Source organism: the organism of the source record quoted next, unplaced genomic scaffold, assembly GCF_019419815.1.
Source record: "Pyrus x bretschneideri cultivar Hongxiangsu unplaced genomic scaffold, Pyrus_bretschneideri_v1 Contig10, whole genome shotgun sequence".
Lineage (NCBI taxonomy): Eukaryota > Viridiplantae > Streptophyta > Magnoliopsida > Rosales > Rosaceae > Pyrus > Pyrus x bretschneideri.
Window position 1 is genome coordinate 6,458,558 of NW_025999391.1, and position 23,916 is coordinate 6,482,473.

At 37.4% G+C, this 23,916-nt stretch overlaps 3 protein-coding genes and 1 pseudogene across 8 annotated transcripts; 1 reads left to right on the plus strand and 3 right to left on the minus strand.

Moving 5' to 3' along the window:
• Positions 1-131: 131 nt before the first annotated feature.
• On the minus strand, positions 132-4,717 carry LOC103959813 (nuclear transport factor 2). Its single transcript, XM_009372184.3, has 9 exons — positions 4,344-4,717; positions 4,102-4,236; positions 3,093-3,402; positions 2,745-3,001; positions 2,345-2,531; positions 1,850-1,974; positions 1,712-1,777; positions 1,123-1,204; positions 132-612 (listed from the first exon to the last, which is right to left on the minus strand). Exons 1-9 carry the CDS (start codon positions 4,380-4,382, stop codon positions 467-469), a joined length of 1,347 nt encoding a protein of 448 aa, XP_009370459.1. The 5' UTR covers positions 4,383-4,717; the 3' UTR covers positions 132-466.
• A 2,509-nt stretch (positions 4,718-7,226) lies between these two features.
• Positions 7,227-16,491, minus strand: LOC103959781 (pre-mRNA-processing factor 39-2). 6 transcript variants are annotated; one of them, XM_048567700.1, is made up of 15 exons: positions 16,337-16,480; positions 15,556-15,629; positions 14,969-15,444; positions 14,034-14,137; positions 13,068-13,297; positions 12,287-12,454; positions 11,289-11,652; positions 10,666-10,809; positions 9,782-9,934; positions 9,578-9,694; positions 9,155-9,235; positions 8,881-9,030; positions 7,895-8,203; positions 7,647-7,757; positions 7,227-7,554 (listed from the first exon to the last, which is right to left on the minus strand). In XM_048567700.1, exons 3-15 carry the CDS (start codon positions 15,405-15,407, stop codon positions 7,453-7,455), a joined length of 2,472 nt encoding a protein of 823 aa, XP_048423657.1. In that variant the 5' UTR covers positions 15,408-15,444; positions 15,556-15,629; positions 16,337-16,480; the 3' UTR covers positions 7,227-7,452. The 6 variants fall into 6 exon arrangements, with proteins under 6 accessions (XP_048423657.1, XP_048423655.1, XP_009370424.2 ...); XM_048567698.1 differs by having other exon boundaries at positions 7,227-7,557; positions 14,969-15,409; positions 16,337-16,479; XM_009372149.3 differs by having other exon boundaries at positions 7,227-7,557; positions 16,337-16,479.
• A 781-nt stretch (positions 16,492-17,272) lies between these two features.
• Positions 17,273-17,937, plus strand: LOC103959774 (mitochondrial import receptor subunit TOM9-2). The gene has a single exon (XM_009372133.3). It carries the CDS (start codon positions 17,334-17,336, stop codon positions 17,640-17,642), a length of 309 nt encoding a protein of 102 aa, XP_009370408.1. The 5' UTR covers positions 17,273-17,333; the 3' UTR covers positions 17,643-17,937.
• A 4,071-nt stretch (positions 17,938-22,008) lies between these two features.
• LOC125468231 lies at positions 22,009-23,886 on the minus strand (annotated as a pseudogene).
• Positions 23,887-23,916: the final 30 nt, after the last annotated feature.

The following is a 23,916-nucleotide window of genomic DNA, read 5'->3' on the forward strand; positions in this document are numbered from 1 at the left end:
TTTGTCCTCTCACTTTTTACCTCTTCCGTTAGTGACGATACTCGGAATGAGAACGGAAGTAAATCCGATCACCGGAAAAACAGAATAATAGGTCTTGAAGCAAAGGCACAACAAATCAGAAACACGAAAAATTAACGAAAACAGAATACCTTCATGTAGAAAACTGGAAACAAACATCTTAACACATACCCTCACAACTAGGGGCGTCGAAGGCCCAAAATTCCCCACTTGAATTGCAGATAAAAACTATCCAAGGGGTACGAAAACTTGTAATTGTAAACGGAAGTTCAAATAAAATTTCATGTGACACTCAAAAAGTACAAATACAATTTGATGAAACTATCTAGAGAGGAAAATACTCGATCGGGAATCTTCTGCATTCGAAAAGCTTTCAATCACCCCTCACGTAAATTTTCCTTCGATATTCTGTCCGTGTGGACTTGGAACTTCTAAACTCCTTGCTGGCTTATCGTGTGCCACGCTGATGGAAACCATTGCCTCTTGGTCTGTTGTAATCTCCATCCTGGTAACTACCCCTGCCTGAACCCCGGCCACCAAAACGCCCCCTTGTGGCGTCAGTTTGGTAACCGCCTCTGCCTCTACCCCTTCCTCCTGGTTTAAAAATCAAAATGCACATAATGAGACCAAAAGTTGAGCGAATTAACCAGTTAACTCTAATGAAAACAGATGCTTCATAATTTGGTAGATCACATTCTAAATGCTGGCAATGCCAATAGACTCACTAAGCTCATGAACAGAAATGATGTGATTCCACGAAAAACCTTGACATGCACATCATACTGACAGATTATACGAGTAATGCAAAATTGATTCCGAGACTGATTGAGAAAAAGCATGTTCTCTATCCCTAACACAAAAAATTTCCACGATATATGAAGGCAACACCACTTCCTTGCAGCAGCTGCCAACATGAGGAGTTAGGACAAACACAACCATGAGGGGCATCTCCAGGACTCCACCCAACATCCCCGGTACATCCCCTAACAGTCAAGTTTTTCCAACAGATACAGTATTTAAAGAATGCAGGCATAGTCTGACAGCATTTAACTTTGCCACATCAAAGATTTTAATCATATAAGGATAATGAAATTAAGCACTTACTTCCTCGAGCTGCCGCTCCAGCGCTGTTTGGTCTCCGCTCCTCAATGTAAACTTGCCTTCCAGCTAAATGAATTGGAGATGCCTACAGGGAAAAACACGCTTTCAGGCCATGCACAACATATACAGATCATCACAATAATACTTTGCATTTAACTCTCGATAAAGAATCCCATTGAGATTGTCTAATAACTGACCATATCCCACAAGAAATCCAAATTACACTTTGCATTGAAAGATTGAACCATTCATCTGCAACCAATGACCTTAAGAGCCAAAACGCCACAACAACAAAGCCCACACATATTTAAGTATAGAGGTGTAAATTACAAGCACGCCCAAAAAATAAATAACAAAGCAAATACAAAGGCAGATAGATCATCAACGTTGACAAAAGTGCAAGTATGGGAACTCTTTAAACAATTGAACGCCCAAAGACAAATGCATCATGCCCTAAGAAACCGCAACAGATGCAGGACCACATATGAGGACTGAGAAGACTTTCATCAAATAAAAGGAAATTTGCCTTAATCCAATGAACATTTTGAAAGGTAAACAAAGAACTCAAATCCTTCTAACCAAAAAATCAAACCTTGAGTGCATTGTGAACGCTAGCAATGTCTTCATATTCAACAAAAGCGTAGCAGACTCCAATTTCCTGCATGCACCAATTTCTACTTTAGCTCCGATCCAGTTCATAGATACTGGCAGTAATTGTAGATACACTCACCTTGCGAGCCCTAACAAAGACCCCATCAGGTCTAATTTGACCAAAGTTTTTAAACTCCTCCTCGATCTCATCTTCAGAAACCGTAGGAGGCAAATTTCTTACATAGACAGATTTCAGAAGTTCACCTGGAACAATAATTTAACACGAGGTTCAACTTACAAAAGCTTAAAATGTACTAAGTTAAATTAATAAAACTACATCTCGACATACCAAAGAAACTAAAATTTCAATCCTAAATTCCTCATACATGGAGCTCACCAACCAACTTCTCATTTTAAAAATCAAATTATGAATCTTTATCATACAATTTAAAATACAAAAATTAATAGCATGGTCACTCATCAGTTTCATTCTGCAAAAGAAAATAATCTAATAAATTTATAATACAGTAGAATGCAATATAAACAGGTGTAACAACCAGCATGGTCAACAAAATAACAATGGATAATTTAGTTCGCTGATGTCATAAAGCGTAAAATATGGCTCAAAAGCTACCTTCTTCCTCCAGTGCATAACCTTCCTCTGTTGCTTCTGCCCCAGACTCGGGCACAAATGACTGAGCAGAGTTGGATTGTTCAACAGCAGGCTGAGGTGTGTAACTCCACTCTGATGAAGTTTGAGCACTTCTATTATAAGGTTGTGGAGCTGCTACTGGTGCAGACGGTTCTTTAGCAACCCGCAACTATTATTTTTCAGTCATATACAACAAAATATATAGCACAAGTTACAAAAGCATATTCAACAAAATAGAGCTTAACGGAATGTAAGATTGTTGTGCAACAGCAGTATAGTCGAAGTAGTTTCCAGCTGATGCACAAAAGAAAAATTCACTCACGCAAAGATGCAGAGAAGGCCATAAAGACATGATCACAAAACAATGGGTTTAGGCACATACTATAGAAGCATAAGTTTTCTTTTGAGGCTCTCCCACCGGTTCCTCCACAGCAGCAGCAGGTTCGTCTTGCACATTGTTTACCACACTTTGAAACGAAGAATATGTCTCCTCTGCAGGAGTTTCCTCCACCACAACTTCAGTCTCAAAATCTTGCTGCACCTGTTGCTCTGGGAGACTATACTTATCAACTGGATCATCTTCTACATCAACGGAGTTCACATACTCCCTGGGATCCTCCTCATAAACATAGTCAGAAACTGCAAGAAAACAAAAAAAAAAAACTGAGTTATAGCCAATACATACAGACCAACTTTCTCCAGCAAAGTAATATCAGCAGTGTCACAGCACCTGGTGGTTCCGGAAGGGGGCTAGAAGCGCTAAGTTGCATATCAAATCTGCTTTCTGACTGTATGGGTTCAGGATGTTGGAAAGCAACTTCATCCTCAATGAACTGAAGCATATCATTGAGAACAAAGTAACCTTTGTCCTGGGGAGCCAGAAAGAAAGTCTGGACAAATTTCCTCTTTCCACTTGATTCCCTTGTTTTAACAAACCCTTTAACCATCACAAGAATACCTCCATCCCAAGAATCACTGGAATTGATTGTCTGGATCTCAATTGAGGTAACACCTAGAGATACTACGAGTGAATGAATTTGCTGCAGGGAAAAAAAAAAAAGCATCACATGAGCTAATGACATAACAGGGGCACAAAATAAACAACACACAGATCTAAAACTATCCAACCTACGAATACAAATGAGTCATCTGAAATGACAAACATGCTTGCATGAATGTAGAAGGTTGTACATTAACATTCAACATCACTTGACTGAGGATCAAATAATGGACATACAAACCATAAGTTAAAAGTCTTAAAGCAGGGGTTACATATTAAATTTTCCCTCGGAATCAACAACACTAAACTTAAGGTGATAGTCAATTCCAACAACTTCCATACATCTAAAGTTCCCTTTTTATTTATTCTTGGTTCGTAATTGGGATGAACCTCATCAGCTACCACTTAAAGTTATCCATGACTAAAGGAAAGCATTGGGGGCCATAAACATCAGGAGCATGTAGTAGAGGTTGTTAACGGTACATATGCAGAGTAAGTCAATTCCAATCCCCGATAATTAGACTTTCACAAACATTTAATTGTAGCTTGACATAATAATAGAGATGTAGCTTTATATTCAAACTGAGGCACGCCTCTTGGTCTAGGAAACAGCATATAGTCCAAACAGTAAAAAATCAGAGCATGGCAATACAAAGTGACTATCATTTCTCAGAAACACATGTTGATTTATCATTGACCAAGAAACTCAAATCCATGCGAGTAACAAGGCAACAATTACCAGTATACCGGCAGCAGATTCCGTTGCATCGCCATCGATACGAATCATGGAGCTTCCATCAGAGTAGAACTGATGAACAACATCGGGTTTCTTTTGAAGAATCTGATAGTACTGGGTCACAAAGTACGAACCCACCTACAAAAACCCCCAAACCATCCATTACACACAATACAAAACCACCCATACACACACACAATAGATATAAACACACAGCGGAAATAGTATAAAGATTGAATCTTGACCTGAACAGCACTAACAGCTCCCGGATAAGAACTCGCCATTGCCTCCTCTCTCAGAAGAAAAACATGCAGCGACGGCGAACTCTGTAAACCCCAACTCGCGGTTATGTCCTTCAACACTCTGATCGGCCGCAGATCCACACACACAGAGAGGCAACTACAAATCCGAAACCCTAAACCCCCAAAGGTTTTAGGGCAGCTCCGGATTCGTCTCCGTCTTAGCTTTCCGATGACCGGAAGTAAACGGAAGCTCAGAAATGGCGAGAAATCTTCGGAAGAAGAAATGATTCAGAGACTTTTTAGAGAGAGAGTGGGGGGCTTTCTACCTTCCAAAGGGCTCTACTTCTGCTGCTTGCTTCCGGCTTCTGCCTTGTGCGCCTCCGATTCGCTAATTTTAAAGGGTTTTGCGGCAAGAAAGCGTGGCCGTTCGATTGCTTCGAATCTTGGCCGTTCAACGAAACCCCAAGCAAAAGCTTGCGTAAAAGATATGCATTGGGATATATTTACCGAATCAGGATCAGATCTTCGATTTCGGAAATCTTTCAATTAGTTCTGTTCACCGTATATCGTACAGTCAATTTTTGTCAAGTATTATTTATATTTAATTTTAAATAAAAAAATTTATAAATATTTCTGCCCGTATGATGTATGATGAACAGACGTGATTGAGGGATTTTCGGAATCCTCACAAAGAGGATCCTCATTCATATTTACCGAGCCACCCACAAGTTTATGATTTTCCTTATCGACTTTCAACTGGGTTTTGAATCTCTAATCTTTTATAACGTGTCAATTTGCTAGTATCTACTACATGTATCACATTTCCTTAGTGTTTTCCATTAAGATGAACTAATATAGGAAGTCCAATTCAACGAGACTTTTCACAAGTGGAAAATTTCAGTCTAATTTCATCAGGGTCGAGTCGATTGTGGGCTATAACATATAGGTTTTATGAGTTGAATTGTCAGAGAATATGACTTTCACAATTATTAAACTCATATCATTTTAAAAAAGTTTGATTAAAAACACATGAGTCTTACTTATGAGAATCAAATACACGTAACCCTAATAGAAGAATAACACAATTTAAAAGATTAGACTTTGAGAACAAAATTGAAAGTTTAGGGGCCAGATGGGAATAGAGTTATGAAATGGACGGCTGAGATCGTAGCAAGGGGTGTGTTGGGAAAGTAGTAGTGGATGAGAGCGTGATCAAATGCGGTCCACTTGATCTTTTGGTCGGGGGTTTGCAAACGTGCGATCGGGGGTTTGCAAACGTGTGGCTAAATTTCCTGATTCTGTGAGGCCGAGTGGAAAGGTACAGAGGAAAGATGAAGGAGTGGTTTTTGCCAATTCGGGTTAAAATCATGTGTTTGGATTGGCTTTTGTCAAACAAAGGAACGTGGCAAGGATTGTTAATTTCCGAAATGTCCAAAAGTCTGTCCGTCACCATAACGTGAGGGTTCGGCAACTGATTTTGCACCACCCAAATAAGGTAGGAATAATTACCCAATTAGGGTAAAAAGAACTTTGCTTTTTCGGACTTTGCTGCCGTTAGTTGTGCGTTGGGACAAGAAGTCGCGTAAATGTAGGTCGATATGACTATTAAGTCTCACATGGATTGACAATGAAGTTTTTGTTTGTTTAGATTGTGTCAATGTAAGTTGTGCGTTGTGTCAAGAAGCTGCACGCAAATGCATGTAAATTATGAAGTATTTGTCAAATATAGCCAAAAATTAACTCTTAATTTCAAAAATGTCACTTTGTATACAAACTTTCAAATATATCCAAAATTTCATATAAATAGACACAAATACCCTCAAATTTAACAATTAAATAAATTAAAGGCTTTTTAGCTACTATCGCCTCAAGCTCCGGTCCAACTTCACCTTTGCTTCTACACTCCACCACCACAATCCTATCCCCTTCGACCCCTCATCACCGACATTGAGCGTCGTCGCAGTTACCATAAGTGGGAGCAACACAATTTCAATCATGTCTTCAACACCTTTTTTCTTACTAATATCATTTTTAGTTTTAAATATAAAAATAGTTTTTAAAGTTAATCCACATGTCGTTATATGATTATAATTGTGAGACAAATATGGCACCACATCGTCATCACACTAACAGAGCAATTGACAAATTTTTCACGAAAAAATTAAAATGAGTGATGGACAAATTCAAAGAAAGACTAAAATGATTCACGATAGACAAATTCAAGAACATTACTATTGTTATCATTTATTGTTAAGGACCAAATTAAGGAGTTATTCATGAATCATTTTGGTTAAAAAACCTTTAATTTATTTGATTGTTAAATTTGAGGGTATTTGTGTCTATTCAAGTAGAAATATGGATGTATTTGTTATATTTTATAAAAGTGACATTTTTTAAATTAAGGATTAATTTTGACTATATTTGATAAATACTCCAATTATGTGACTCACATGAATTGACCATCTAGTTCTTATTTGTGTGGACTTTTGATAAGATGAGTCATGCGTTGTATCAGAATTTGCGTGGATGTAAATCCCAACATGGGACTCACATTCAATGACAATCTCACTCTTGTTTGTCTAGTTCTTCATTGTAACTTGCATCAACGATCAATATTATTGTTTGTCCAATTATAAATAAGTCTCAATAATAAGTATATATCTTCTACCTTTCAGTCATATCTAAAGTCTATACTTTTAAAATAATTAAAAATGCTTTCAGATCACCAAAAACGATTTTGATCATATTTAGCCAAACACTCGCATTTTTATTTCAAATTCCAAAGTGCTATTAAAAACCTTTTTACTGGAAGTGCTTCTGACAAATGATCCTCCAATGAGGAAAGAGATCCTCTCCAGATCTTCCGACAACGATGATATAGTTGAATTTACAGTAAACAACAATTAAATATCATGTTAAAGATCGATAAATTTCTATACGAATACAATTTCCAGGAACGATTAAACTGATCCCTATCTCTGTCTCCCCCAAAAATCTGTCAGCTACGAAGTACAAACCAACGTTTCCGAAAAACATAACTCAGCGTCGGTCAGGTTTTCAAAAGAAGAAAATTAAACTACAAAGGCTAACTATGCAGGCTATTCCAGCCGCGTCAGTAGTAACTCCCATAATACGCCTGAGGAGCTGAAGCAGGCTGCGGAGCCGGTGCTACTGCTGCCACGGCTGGATGTGCGTAACTTTGAGGCGGGACGGCCTGCTGAGATTGCAACTAAACTATCAGCTCTCAGAAACTAAACGAAACGCCAGAATAAATGAGAGTAGTACTAATGCTCATCGATAACATACCTGAGGAGGATATGTAGAAGGATAAGCACCATAAGCAGCAGTTTGTGGCGCCACCGCGGGTGCTTGGGGATTAGTGTAGCCAGCTCCATAACCACTATATGCATTGTACGGCTATTGAAACAAAATTTGAACAAAGGAATCAGATAATCATTTCTTCTTTTAAGATTCAAAATAATGGGGCAAACGTAAAAATTCATCGTTGAACAACAAAAGATTACTCTATCAAATGAATCATGTCGGAAAACCACCTGTTGGGTATAACCAGCTGGCCACTGTTGTCCCTGTGTAGCTTGCGTAGCTGGTGGCCAAGCTTGAGGCTGCACACCGTAACCAGATGGCCATTGGTTCTGTGTATTTGGATATGCTCCCATGACCGACTGGACGGGGGATGGAACACCAGAGTAAGCTTTAGCTAGCTTCACTTTATCGGAAGATAAAAAGTCCTCCGCTTGACGTTTTTTCAACTCTGATGTGCTGCTCCTATGAGGTAAGAAGAGCTTAGCATGTCGATCCTCAGCCTTCTTGATAGACTGTGCATCTCCAAAGAGATTAACAAACTACAAAGTCATTTGTTAGAGTGTCAGAACTAGGAGGCCAAAATAAAATAAAATCTGAAAGAAACGGAACATTCTGGCATTTAAAAGGCCAAAAGGACACATGAAAATTAACTTTGGATGCAAACTTCTTCAAGAGCAGCATCCTTTACTGAAAACCATTAAAGTATTTCACCAGTGACAGAACATAAACATGCACTGAGGGTATTAATAAAGCAAGAACAAGACTTCAAAACAAAAAAATCACATAGCAGACCAAACCATAACTCTTCCTACTCCCAGAGGAAGTCCACCAGAAAGACAAGTGATTCACTCCTCCAATTAACGAAAGATGGTCAATATTACTCCCATACTCGACCAACATACAAATTCCCAGGCACATTACACCTTCTCTAAATTTTTTTTGGATACAACGATATTGGGGGGTGGCGGATTGGGTTAAGCCAAACATAATCTGGTATCAAACTCGCGATTAATGGTAGTTGGACCTAAAACCTCCCACTGACAAGTGGAGATGAATATTACTGAACCGTAATGCTAGTGGCCACCTTTCAATAGTTAAATGTGTGTGTGTGTGTGTGTGAGAAAGAGAGAGAGAGAGTGAGACATTCAACATTCAACTCAACTGTATATATACTTCTCTGAAAAGTTAATCTTACAAGAAAACATAAACTCTATACCTCCAAATAGATGCCAGATAGCTCTTCTCTGTCAGTAACGCTAGCAAAATTGGGGCTCTCTGAGCTGGGCTCTATGAACTTCACAACTAACGAATCTATGTGATCGATTCGCTTTGGCAGTGGCTGTATTGTCTCGAAAACTATCATGGACTGCATGTGAAAATTAAGGGAATGCGGGAAATTAGGACATTGGCTACAAGGGAGGAGAAAATATCCATATGTGTGTGTAACTATGCAGAGAGAGAGAGAGAGAGAGAGAGAGAGAAGAGAGAACCTCAAGAAATGCTCTTGACAATTGTATATGCTCGAGTGCCCCATCTAAAATTTCTCTAGCTTTTTCTGCATTCGAAGAAACCTGGGGACAAAAGAATTTCATGACATCAATTTCTCGTTCTGATTATTGAAAAAAAAAATGTAAGTGATACCAGATATAATTCAGAGGAAAAATGCACATATAAATATAAAAAGAACCACCAAAAACAACTCTAGTATGATCCACAAGACTTAAAAAAAAACAATCAATAGAAAAACCCAAGCTTTGACAGTCAAAAAACGAAAAATTGTTTTATTAAAAGAGCATAATTACGCTGCAGGGGTACAATCTAGAGAAGTAAAAAATGAATAGGGAAATACAAAAAATAAGTTAAAACTTCAACAGTATACCAAAATAAAAGACAGACATCAACTAATAACCTACCAGGTAAGTGAACCGAGAGTACTGAGCGTACAACATGGGTAACATCTGTGAATGCTCTTTTCCTTTTTCAATGGCAATGGCCTGTTCGTACAAAGAGTAGGCCGCTTCCACATTTCCCTATGAAAAAATAAAGAAATGACTAGGTTTAAACATGCAATATGTGTAATGAAACTGGTACAGTTCAACTTGTTTACATCATCTTACCAGACGGTGTTCCATATTTGCATGCTTCACGATTGCTTCAAGAAGACCAGGTGAGAGTTCAGAATGTACAAGTTGATAGGCAGCTTGAGCACCAGGTATATCCCCACTCTGCTCTTTGAATCGAGCAGCAAAAAGGTGAATCTCCGGTTGTCTCTGTAATTTCAAGACAAACAGGTCAAACACACAACATTTACCAGAAAAAAAAAAAAAAAAATTACTCAACAGAATGATGAAATTTGTTCATTTATGAGCAATATCTCCAGTCCAACACATGACCATAATTAATCAGCATATGTAATATACAACTAACTTCAATGTAAGTAACATGAGCGCATCCAGTATGAAAAGATGGTAGTAATGTCACATAAAAGGGTCTCTTGTTATCTATCTGTATCTAAATGTGGGGTAAAAAAAAAATAAAATAGAACCCTTTCTTCAACTGAAAGAAGCAAGGCTTACAAACACAGGGAAAAAATAGAGAGAAGAAAAAGGGCATGGTTGATTGTTGATCATATTCTGTAACAGCCCAGCTCACTTTGAGGGTTCAATAGTCAACAATCTACAATAGTTTCAATACTTAAAATCTAAGTTCAGAGTCACGTGGTGACTAGTGTGACAGGTCACAAATACTGGATTCTAGACCAATCTTGGTAAATCCATGCACAACATTGTACTTCAATTCTCCACACAAACTCTCATTAACTGACATTCAATTTCAGTCCACTAACTACAACTTATGAGGATACAAGATGGATTAGAAAAAAGGAAGACATGGTTTTAATCATCCTTATCTTTCATAATAAAGAATCATAGAAGCTCATTCATCACAAAGATCTTGGTGTCTAAGTTGATAGCATACAAGTAAATAAATTACAAGGAAATACCTTCACAAAGACCTGGGTTGCACGAGCAAGAGCATTATTAGCAATGTCCATACTTCCACTGGCCTCCATGCATAGAACATATCGAATCCAGTATTCAGGATAATTAGCACAAGCAATTAGGCACCTTTCATATAACTTGACTACCTGATTCACAAAAATGAAAAATTAATAACAAAAAAAGTGTATTCATTAACCATAAAAGAAACAAATAGATAAACAAAACACAAAAGAGATATGCCCAAGAAATACTCCATTAGTAGAACAGAGAGGCCCCTCAAATAGGAAAGGAGGGACCCTCCTTGCCTGACAGACAGATGGTTAGGAAGACAAGAAGATACCTGCATGCATAACATTGGAACTTTAAAAACAATAAAATTTACCAACACATCATGAACCTATCACACGCACTGACAAATGAGAGTTTGAAATACTTAGCCTCAAAGAAACCAAATTGAAGGCCCATGCTTTAGTCTCAGTTCAAATTCCTGTTTTAAAAGTTGCTTCATCCAACGGTTTAGCCAATAAAGCATATGTGCAGCAAATATTACTCGATTGTGAGTTAATGTATAACAAGCAGGGCAACTAAAAAGAGTCAAGCCATAAATCAAATTCACTGAAAATACCTTGTTCAAGTCGCCTTCCCTTTCTATATAGTCTAGGTAGCTGGTCCAATTTTCAAGCTCTACAGAATTGAGAGGCCGCACGTGAAAGTAGGGCCTCCTAATAGCTGTTTCAAAACTAATGATCTTAGAATCGAACTCTTTAGCTTTCTTATACACCTCTTCTCTAATGGTGATATACTTCTCCAACTCCTCTGCTTCTGTTAAACCAGCACTTACAGGTTTAGGAGATTGTTCTGCACCATCAGATTGAACCTCTTCCCCATTTACTTTGTCACTGCCCTCTGAATGTGCACCTGCTGCAGCTGCAGCTTCTTCGGCAGTCCTCAATTCTGAGAGTGGCCGACTTCCAGCTAACTCCTTAAAACTGTTAAAACCATTGGCACTAGGATTAATACAAGCAAATTTCAAAACTATGCAACTAATGGTGCACTATCCACATAAGTATTCATGCCCATAGAGAAACATTCAAAATTGCATGTAAACGTACAAAATTGTAGATTTGGTATAATTTTATGAGAACCACAAATCCTAGACACATATATATACTTACAAGTTATAACCAAATATTATGAGGGGCATTCTATACTTGATGACAAGTAGAATATATTTGTACTATATTTGAACACTTTCAAAGGTACAGCGTTACCCGCATGCATGGTACGTCCATCAACTACAGCATACATTCCAGGACAAAAAATTGGAACCAGGCACCCCAAACGGAAATAAGACAATAAACATTTGAATTTCAAATGAGTAAATAATACTAGCTGAGCATGCAGTGATACACTTGTCCCTTGCCCTACCAAGTAAATAATTCAAAAACAGCAACAAGCATAGGCAATCACCGCTGACATTATCTTCAATGCCATACTATTGTGAGATATAAATGCATAAACTGAAAAACTAAAGCACTGTATCCAAAAAGAGAGAAGGAAAAAAAAAACCCAGAAAATAAATTTTAAATTAAACAAATATGTAAATCTGCAGCTGGTGATCACCTGTTCCAATACCGATCCAATTGCTGATTTGGGTTCTCTAATATTCGTGAATAGATCATGGCAAGGCGGCCCCACTCCTGCTGCATGTACTCATATTCTATGTACTTATCCCAAAGAGTAAATGATAGGTAATCTGTTCCAACATAAGCAAGTCCTCGCTCAAACAACCTGAAATGCCATTAACATGCAGTATTGTGGTGAGATGAGTACAAACATAAATACAGCTGAGGTAAACACATCCATGAAAGGGAGACACCGGCACAATTCATTCTAACACCATATGACACTTCTGAACGCTGCATTTACCTTCCTGAATAAAACCATACTATGTCCGTCAAATGGAGCAGTGATAGAGGCCATCTAAGCCCTTAACTGGACGAGATCTTCCCAGCAGCCAATTGCATAATGATGCACTTCAGAGTGTCAAAGTTAAATAGAGCCATAATTCATTGACTTCTAAATTACTAAGATGCAGGTCTTCATGGTACGGTAGAACATATATTTGAGGTCAAAAACTGGAATTAGATCGTTTAAAACAAAAAACAAAAAGCTACACTCATACTGTAGCCTCAAAAGCAAGGGATTGCACATCAGAAAAGCATTTCAAAAGTGCATTCCCATCAAACCTTTCTGGAAATACATGTGAGGAATCACTGTTGCAATCATACTGAAATGACCTTAGAAAGCAAGAACACCAGTATGTTGCAACTGAGAAACCATGCGACCATGAACTACCAAAGCAAAGACCAGCACCAACAATGCATAAATGAAGATCTATTACCTTCTGACAGTGTCTGGATCTCCATATGTGTTTATAGCAAAAATGCAGTAATGCAACCAGATATCAACTGAATAGGTAACACCTTGAACTGCTCGTTCATAGACCTCCACAACTTTATCGATAGAACCTAGACGTGCCTCATGATCTGCATACTTTTTCCAATAACCATAACACAAAGGAAACTCTGCTAAAAATGCATCATAAACTTTCCGAATTTTCAATATGTTATCCTGCATATAAACGTAAAGCAATTTGTTAGTTCAAAAAGAATTTCTACGTAAATGCATGAATCATATTCAAATAGTCAGTAGATAGATTCCAACAGCAAGAGTTGTGGCAAACACCAATTTGATTGCAAACACCAAGTAAAGATTTCACTTATAAGAACAACAATATGATTGAGTTACCACAAAATTTATCACATATTACCATTTCCATAATATAAAGGGGCAGACTGAGTTACTAACTTACTAGTTTGGAAATCCTCCTTTCCTCACTATCTCACTACTATTATTACCACTACATTTATTTCATTTTCCAATTGGTACTACTATCAATTTATTTTCTTGGTAAGAAAAATTAGTACTAAAACTTACCCTCTATCTTCTAAGGCCATTTATTGACTAAAGGTTAGATACCATCTGTCATGCCGCATAAAATAAAAAAATAAGATCTAAGATTACACAGATAAATTGCAGCTATTTCAAAAGATTGTTAATTTCATATTTACCCACTAATGCAAAACCATGGGAACACCGTAGTATGCTAAGGCAGCTGACAATCACAGAAATATCTAAGAACATGTACAACGGTACAAGGTACAGTGAAATTCACAGTTTTGCAACCTCATATGATTCATATTTAAATAACAACAATTTCTCCGCCAAAACCTTATCTTTTTCAACTTCAGATGATTCACACTCACCCAAAAGATTCATCTAATGACTAAAAAATCAGCAAACGTACCTCTGCAACCCTCTCTGTCTCTTCAATTAAAGCAGTCCAGGAATTGAAATCCAAGGAATTAGCCCTCACAATATTCCACAGTCTATCTTCTTCGACAGACATGGCTGCACCAAAAGAAAGGAAATAAATAAATATAAGAAAACACATAAACTGCTACATGAAGTAAATCCAGACGCATAATCTACAAGGAATAACAAAATCGCAAACATGTGAAGATTTGTAGATACAACTACAAACTCCCTATCGAAATCCCAAAATTTAATATCCCTGTGTTTTGAAAAATGGTAGATTCGTTAAAGGAAAATAATGAACAAAACAACCAATCTGTTCCTGAGGGTACAGTTACTATCCGACGACACCGATACTGTCCCCACTTGGCCACTTGCTTAATCCGTCAGGTGTGGAGTTTTTATCACAAAAGGCCTCGGTGTTAGTTAGAGTGGGGGTAATTCTATTTAAAGGGCTTGTTCTCAAGCCTTATGGCCGATGTGGGACAGAGGAATTCTAACACAAGCATCATAATGTATTTACTGTAACCTTAAAGCATATGATGACATGTTCAGAATTTTATCCGTAAATAGTACTCTCTATTGGCTTACTGACAACTTACGGATTTACCAGAAATAAGACATTATCAATTCACACACCAAACGATAGGATTACCACACGTTTAAATCCCACTACCATGACAGCAACAAGATAACTTGGACATTGTTAGAAACTTCTCCGGATGTGCTTACATGATGAGTGCATATCTTTTACTAAACTAATCCTTAATAATATCCAATTCAGACAAGAACATGAGGTTTGTCTAACAAACTACTATTACATCATCACAAGCTAACTTTGAGATCAATATCACTGAAAGGTATAGGTTTCACGTGGCTAAATAAAAGTCAATTAATCTCACCCAGATAACATGCAAGAAAACATACCAGAAGCATCCCCAAATTGTTGCGGATCAAGAGGTTTAGCATTATCTGAAGCATCTCCATTATCAACTGATGAAACAGTTCCCACTCCAGAAGCAATAACACCATTCATAGAAGAATCATAACTAGCAACTTGAGATGACTCCAAGACTTCATTTTCATTACTAGCAACATTCCCACTAGCATCTGTCACTCCAACAGCCGGTTTGGTCTCATATGTTGTGTAACTTTGTGATTCTTGCATGAGAGAATTGAGATCCGCAGAATATGCATTTCCATCGCCTATGCTAGAACCACCAGGCGTGGTAGAAAACTCTGGGGTAGCCTCAGAATGCAACACACCCGTATCAGGAGCAATATTTAAGCTGGCATCAGCATATCCTGCTGATGTATACCCCATCACATCAGATGTTTGAGCAACAACTGTCTCACTGTCTGCCATACCTGACAATCAAATTATTGCCTTACTGCCGTACCAACTGCGAGAATATAAGCAATGAACTTATAAACACTACAACCATTCGAGAGGAGTGAGACAGTGTCCCACTTACAATTAGGTATGCAATCCAATACTGTAATTAAGAACTAACCACTTTAAAAGGTAGAGTAAAATGTTCTCTACTTTTTTTTTTGGCAAAACTGTAACCTCTGGGTGCTACTAGAGCTGTTATCATGGAACAGTAGGAAAAAAGTTAGGTATAAGCCTCTAAAAACAGGTCAGACACAGATGGACATTGACTAACGTTCTCAAGCATCCATCACACATATCTTCAATTAATAAAATAGTTCTTAAAAACACGTTTTAACATGCGTTAGTAAAGAAACTGATTAATTTCTAAATTCATAATATGTAGTGTATAAATGTACTTAGGATCAAACTCATAAAACGGAATTACGACAACTAATTAACCATCAAAACTACAGCTTGGGCACTATTTGACAGAGCAACTGTGTAAAACCCTTCAAGATAAATGCATTCAAATCATCCCAGACACCACTAACGAATGAATAAAAACGCAGGTTCGATAAAATTCTGATATGTTTTCAACTATTCATTACATCTGGGTGTAATTCCTACCTGTTTAATTTCAATGTCAAAATTCCAAATTTTCAAAAAAAGTCTAAAAAAAAATTGCATCTAAATTTCTACATATTGCACTTCCAATCTGAATACTAACAAAACAAAACAGAAGGGAAAACAACTCTCATTGAAAATTAAATAATACGTAGTCTAATATGTAGTCAAATTAAAGCAACAAAGAACAACCTAACCAGGAATAGGCCTAGGGTTTGGTACGATAAGATAAACGCTAACTGAAAAGCATAACAGTAAGAAACGGAAACGAAAGGCATTGGAAGTAGAAGAGGTACCTGAGGGAAAGATACGGCGGCGTTTCGAAGAGAGTTCTGGAACTGGAGCTTCGAGGAAGATGGAGAGAGAGAGAGAGAGGGAGAGTTTTATTTATTTTAAAGCCCTTTCAGTAAACGGCAATTTTGGTGGTAAAACGAGAAGCAGCGGAAAAAAAAAAAAACCTTGGAAGGCGTGGTAGGCGCAGCGTAGGGCATGTTTGCTCTCTTTATATTTTAATTTTCTTTCTTTATTTGTTTCTTTTTTTTAAATGACGTGGAGCTCTTTTTGGAAGTTGATTTTGGATTTGGGCTATCCAAGTTTTGTGGATATTAGGTTTGGGCTTTCTGTGCATGACTAGCCCAATTGAACAAATGGACGACAAAATAAGGGTCGTTAGGATTTGTTTAAACACTTACGCTGATATGAGTTTTTGCTAGAAGTGTTTTAACTAGAAACATGATGAAATCTTTATTTTTTCTAACGTCCTTTTTTCTGTTCTGAAACGAGCATTCCTCTTTGACGCCCTTCCTTAAATGGTCTCGAACATGTCTTACATTTCTCTTGTTCAATTTAATTGGATATGATAGACATGGATATATTCAAATTGGCTATAGCTTATTTTGTAGTTAATATAACTCGCTTGTTTAATTTTGAGGGTTAAAATCTAAAATCTAAGCGAGAAACTTACATCAATCAACCTACAATAATATAATTAGTACCAGAATAAAAGACAAGACATTAACATTCAAATACAAGTGATTCGAAGGTTTTTTTTTTTTAAATATTCAATTACTGGTATTAGGACACTTGATGCACCGGAACGTGTTTCCGGCAAATTGAAAAATTTCTTCAATGTAAAAGTTGAATGAGTAACTCTGCAGCCAATAACAAAAGCGAGCAACGACACGTCGTTTGCATAAGTAAAATCGTCCACCACATCAACCAAACCACGCCCTCTTTCAGCCAGTTCTCCACTCCCAGTCTCCCATACCGAACTCTTATCTCTCTCCCTCTCCAATGGCGGCCCAAGCTCGAAAAGGCGGAATCTCCCTCCCCGAACGGAGGAACCCTAAGAAGGAAGACGACGGCGTGATCGCGAAGCTCTCGCAGTCCCAAATTGTCGTCCGGGGCAAGCAGGCCGCAAACGACGCCGCATTTGTCACGAAGAAGCTCATAAAGAGCACCGGAAAGGCCGCCTGGATCGCCGGCACCTCTTTCCTCATATTGGTGGTGCCGTTGATCATAGCCATGGACCGCGAGCAGCAACTGAACGAGCTCGAGCTCCAGCAGGCCAACATCCTCGGCGCTGCGCCGCCCCAGAAGTAAGTCGAGCCGGGTCGGGTCGAGTCTGAGACATCGGTACCTTTCCTCCTTTTCTTTTGACCTTTCTGTATCTCTAGGGTTCGAGATTGGTGAATCTGTTTTGGGGGAGGGGGTTTTCTGTGATGATTCCGTAATTTCTTAGGGTTTAGTAAAATTCGATTTGGGATAACAATAATCTTTAGGGGTGGTGTTTTGATTTTGAGGTATTGAAAGTAGATTGAATTATTGAAACTTCCGGCGGTGCGTTTGTATGAATCTTATTTGAGAATAACAAGTTTTAGAGCCGAATTTGTTTTCAGATTAGTAAATTTTGTGCTGCTTGATTCAGTATTGAGAGTTGATAATATTGATATTTGAAGTGGATTTACATGTGCCTTGTTCTATGTGCTCTGCTTTGTTCAATTCATAGCTTTTCGAACAATTTTGATGTGCAATGAGTTGGGAAACTCAATGAAAATTCAGTTGTCATGCTTGCAAAGTTTGAGTTTTCTTCGACATATGTTGTTCCTTGAGCGATGAGCTTTATGCCTAACTAAAGATCACGGTTTTGGCTTCGTGTTTTGGTGTAAACTTCCATATGGCAAGCGTCTTGGTGGGGTGGGGCTTCTAGTTTTATGGCAGCATTTTAGTGATAGAACTTTTGTTTGAGATGAGTATGGTAGGGGGTGAGGCATAATTAATCAGCGTTCTCTCTTTATGTAAAGATGTTTGCGGAGCGGGATTTTTTAGTTATTTGATGGCATGAGGCTCAATGAAACTCAGCATTAAATTGGCTCCATTTAGGGGGGGTGTCATTTGCATTGGCACGGTCAACAAATCTAGGGTGTCTTTCATAGTGCAATACAGATGAGTGATATCCTTTTCTAGCACCAAGAACTTTTCTTTACTGTGTATCTGAACTGTACAATGCATGATCTAAGTGTACGTATTTTCACCAAATCCTTTCTGGGATTGGTCGAGGGGTCTTTCATTTGACTTGATTCAAGTACATGGTATGGTAAATGCCTGTTATCCATAGATGATGGATCGGTGACTGGTTTGGCTGAGGTGATTGTTCATCACTCTATTAGAATGTTCAGTTTAGTGCACAGACTTTTGATTTAGATATTCCTTTATCTGGCTACTCGGTTGTGAACATTGTGTCATAGCCATTGCGCTATGCGTTTTGACCCTTATACTAGTCCATTGGTGATATGTTGGTTATGCACAATTTTATTGTACAAGCTACCTCCCCTTTCATTTCAACCCCTTTGATCAATGGTTGGCGTGTGTATTTGTGTTAGCTGGCCACGCTTGCTATTTTGAATGATGACATGATGAGGGATGTCACAAGAAGTGACTGGTTACGCATTACATGGTTTTGGTTTTTCAGTTTGGAAAAAGAATTATATGTGGTGAGATATGGTGTGGTAGTTGTATTGAAGATTGTGAATTTAGAACTTAAACCAACAATGTACAGTTTACTGATTGCATAGCTTAATGCCTGCCGACTCGTTGGAATGATAGAGCTGGGACTAAATGGCTAGAGTGTGGTAGAACTATGTCCTAAGGCCTTGTTTGGTTGGGGGGATTGGATTGGAACGGAATAAATGACCATCTAAGTTCAAGGAATTTCGAAGGTGGAGCAGAATGATATTAGGGTTAGAGGATCAGACATGAGGATAAGACATGAAGATAAACTTCTTCCTTCTAATGCTTCCATGGATGACTTTTTTTCTCGAGTAATCCTTCTTCTACCGCCAAGTTGACCACAAATTTATCATTTCTTCTTTTAATATACCTTGAAAATCGTGACTTATCAATTCCTGATCGAATCTTCTATGTCAAATGAATCCTCAAGTGTTCTCCCTTTGGGAATAGATCAGTGATTTACCGATGATTATTTTTTCAATCAGATGAATGATCTTGTGTAAAAGTTCTTCTTTTGTTAGGTGTCGGTTATGGTTCAACTAAAATCAAGGGGAGAAGATTTTCACACCATTTTTTTTTGTTTGCACGCTTATGTTTATTTATGTTTCTTGATTCTTTTGACTAATTCAACCCGAAATTAATGGTGTTTAGAGGGAGAAAAATGGTGTGAAAACTAGCTTCCAAACCAAATAAAACTCATCATCATGAGAAACCAAAAAGCATGAATCGAGCTTGTAATTTTCTTTTTGTTAATTGGATTTGTAAGTTTGTAACTAGTCATTCGTATGAAGAAGCTGCTGGCCCGGCCAACTTGCGTGGCAAAAACATCAAACGTTGGTGAAGTTGAGGATGTGATTGTGGCGCTTATCCCAAAGCGCATTCGACACTTGCATATATAGTAATTTTCACACATGACAATGACATTGTGTGACTCGCTTAAGATAATTGTTACAATCCAACTTATCAAATAATTCTCAGATAATAATTTAATTTTATGATTTTGTTTTTAAGGAAAGTTAATGAAAAAGGCTTGAAAACTTTGAATTTTAATGATAAGGACAAAATAAAGAGTAAAGTGAATAGTACCAGAATTGACTTTTTAGTGTAAAAATATGATTTTTCGTTAAAGTGAACAGTACTGTAGACTTTTCATTAAAATTCTTTTTTTTTTAAAGATTGCTTGCCTGTTTATTTGATTATGATGAAATATTGAGTGCATTTTCACTCCCTATCATCAAGTGGTGGTAATGCTCACCACCCTATTTCTTACCATTAGATAAGTTTGAATTTTGAGATTTGTGTCTACCTATTACACGAATTTTAAAATTCAAAATAAATAAAATGGTGAGTATACACCATTGGTTATGGTGATGAGCAAAAATACTTCCTGAAATATTTGAAGGAGGTTCAAGTTTGTAATTTTCGATGCATAAAGCTTGATTCATTCAGAACATTCATTCTTACATCTGAAGACTGAAGTTACTTGTTACTCTTGAGTCTTGATTACTTACTTTCAACCTTGATACCAACAAAGAGAGGACAAGTAAAAAGAACATATGTCCCATCTCATTGCTTAGTCTAGAAGTATATAACGGAAATGGATCCTCTCCGGATCTTTTTCACTAAGTTCATCAAATCTATCCATCAGGGTTTTTAAAATTTGATTAACCGATTATAAACAGAGAGACCCGTTAAAAGTTATAATAATTTTGGCTGTTGGTTCAAATTTCTAGAGTCCAGATGGGTGAACTTGGTGAAAGAGATCCGAGAGTATCCTTTTACGTATATAACCGTCTACATAATTGAAAACGAGCAAACGTCCAATCACAAAATGCCAACTAAGCATGCAAAAACACTGCTAAATTACTACAATGCCATGAAGTACTTTGCAACAATGTTCACGATCAGAATTAATGCATAAAATAAGCTTCAGCTGATTGGAAAAAAAAAAAAGGCATGTAGCACTAGCACTTGTTAAATGGGTCCCAAATCTTGCATGATTAGGCAACTAGCTAGAGATTAAAGATATAGAACTCATTTGAAAATATTGAAAATTTATTATTAATATAAAACTTAAAGATGTAAATACTGTTTATATGCTTAAAAAATATGGTTTTAAATTCTAAAGTACTTTATTAAAACTATTTTCATGTTGAGAAACTTATAATCCTCATCGTTAAAGGACTACAGATTTTTTTTTTTTTTTTAATTTTTTTTTTTAAAAACTAATGATTTTTTGAATTTTAATAATTTTTTTTTTTTTCTCCCTGTGATTTTGGGCGCAAGCGTTTTGTAAAGGAAAATACTTACCTCCTCGTTCGGAAAGAGCTATTTTATTTCGCGTACGACTCATAATTTTCTTCGCGTAAGGAGCTAATCAATTTCCGCTTTTAAATGTCATCAAGCAAAAGAGCCAAATGGCAAAAATAGAAAAAAGAAGGAAAGTGGATCATGCCAACTTCTTTATCACAATGATTGATTCAAAACACGTAAAATATTCAAACAAAATAAGAGAGAGCGAAATCAAAAGCCAAAAAGCATATCTTCAACCAAGAAAAATAATTTGAGGATCCCTATAGATCTGCATAAAACAAACAAAATCCCAACCAAAGTTAGCAAGCTAGCTTTTCTTTTCTATCATATCAAAAGTTGATGAACCCTAACACACAAGAAATTTTAAAGAAAAATTTTCAATACTGATCATTTTAATGAAAATTTACATTTTTAAATTAAAAAATCAATCCTGATACTATTTATTTTACCATTTAATTTTTTCATTATCGTTAAAACAAATATTTTTCAAATATTTTTCATTAATTTTCCTAAAACTCAATGAGCATCCATCTCAGCGGTAGGGCCACACAAAGAGCAGACTTTGATTTTCTGGCTCTGCTGCTGACCCATCCCATAAAAAGCGTTTCAATCTTCGAACCCATCTCATGTCCTCGGTAATCTGCACTAAATTAATTAAACTTTTTTTCTCTAATATAATAGTAATAGCTGTACAAAACGCTTACTTGTCTTAATTAAAAAAGCACTAATTTAATCTTCAGCGGTAATCTCCATGCTTCCCACCATGTTTCTTCATAGACTTCATGAGTTGCTTGACAAACATCAAACAAACAACTAAAAACCCAAAAGCCGCTATCCCTCCCACTGCAATTGCCACTGTCCTCTGTGTATGGTGCCTAGACCCTGCAAGTTCATACACCAATTAAGCATTCGTTTCAAATCACTTTACTTCATAAGCGCTGTTAATAGAAGTGATTTTATCAAACGCACGTCGAAACAGACACTAAATGTAAAAGAAAAGGAAACTGAAGGAGTCTGTCTAAAACACCATACAACTGTCTCTCTCTCTCTCAGCTATCGTCATACCAATTTATTACCATCTTCAAAGGAAATTAAATAATTCAAAGAGATCCCACATCATATTTTGTCTTGCATCTCCAACAGAAATTAAATAATTCAAAGAGAAATTAAATAAAAAATTTAAGAACCCCACATAAAAACCAAAGTGTGTCAGCCAAAAACAACTTGGAATTAAATGCTCAAAACAAATATCAACACAAAGCGTATAAACCCTTCCAGAGAATGACCCAAAAAAAATTCAAACGGCAGTGATTTTCACACACCATTTTTATTTTCGGTTATTTTTTTGTTTTTGCCCTCGATTCTCTTTAATTTGTTCAATCCTACGGTTAAATAAAAATAGAAAAACGCAGAGGAAAATAAGCAGTGCGGAAATCATTTTTCAAAATTTATACTTCAAAGATAAAGAAAGTTTTTTTTTTTGGTCTTAGACATTACCTGATGAAGATGAAGAAGAAGTTATGCCTGTCACACCATTGGGGTAAAATTTGTAGCTAATATAGCACTTCTGCAGATAAATCTGCGCAGAAATTGCACCATTGCAGTCACTTTTAGCCTTCTGATCAGCACTTTGCACACAATCCCCACAATCCTCACTTCCCAAATCCCCCTCACACTGCCCCAAAATATACAGTGACTGATAAGTCCCAATATAAAACCCAGCGCTCCCATTTTTCACCCCATTTTCCACCATCCCAAAAGCTGTATCCCTCTTGTCCGCAAACCCAGCACTCACCCCACTTGCCTGATCTTTCCCACAATTTTAAACAGAAACTCTGTCCCTGGAACCTGTTTATACCCAGCAACCTCATACCTCAGGTAACACCCACCCAGCTGGACTCTAGCTGCTACGACTTCCCCACAGAGTTTCTTGGCCAAAGGTGGAATCTTTTTCACACAGAGGCTTGCAGTCGGATGTGCTGAGGTCTCCCCTGCATTGGTACACCCCCAAGATTGCGTTTTGGCCGTCGCCAAAGGTGGTGGAAAAGTAAGTCTTTTGCGACGACTGAGAAACCAGAGACTCAAACAGAGATTTGAGGTTTTGTTTATAAATTCCATTTGGGTCTTGGAAGTTTTGGTTTGCACAGCCTCTGTAGATCAAGTTTGTGAGATCAGCAGAAATGGTGGACAAAGGAAAGGAGGCGAAGAGGGTGACGAAAAACAGAGAAGAGAAGATGGAAGGGGAGGGCTTGGAAGTGTGAAGAACCATCTTTGGGTTGTGGGACATGAAATTTGTTCACACCATGGAAGGTTTAACAAGGGGTTTGGAGTTTCGTTGGCGAGGTGCTCTCCGAGATTTCTAGAGATTTGGATTTAGTTGAAAAACAAGGAGCTTGGCTTTTTTTGGAGGGGGTGCTTTTTGGGCCGGCTTTGTGTTTTTGTAGCTTTGCTAGCTTTTATTGCCCTTTTGGGCACAAAGGTTGTACGCTCCTTTGATTTAAACACACTAGAGAGGCATAGAGTTCAACGTATTGGGTACCTTGATTTTGATTTT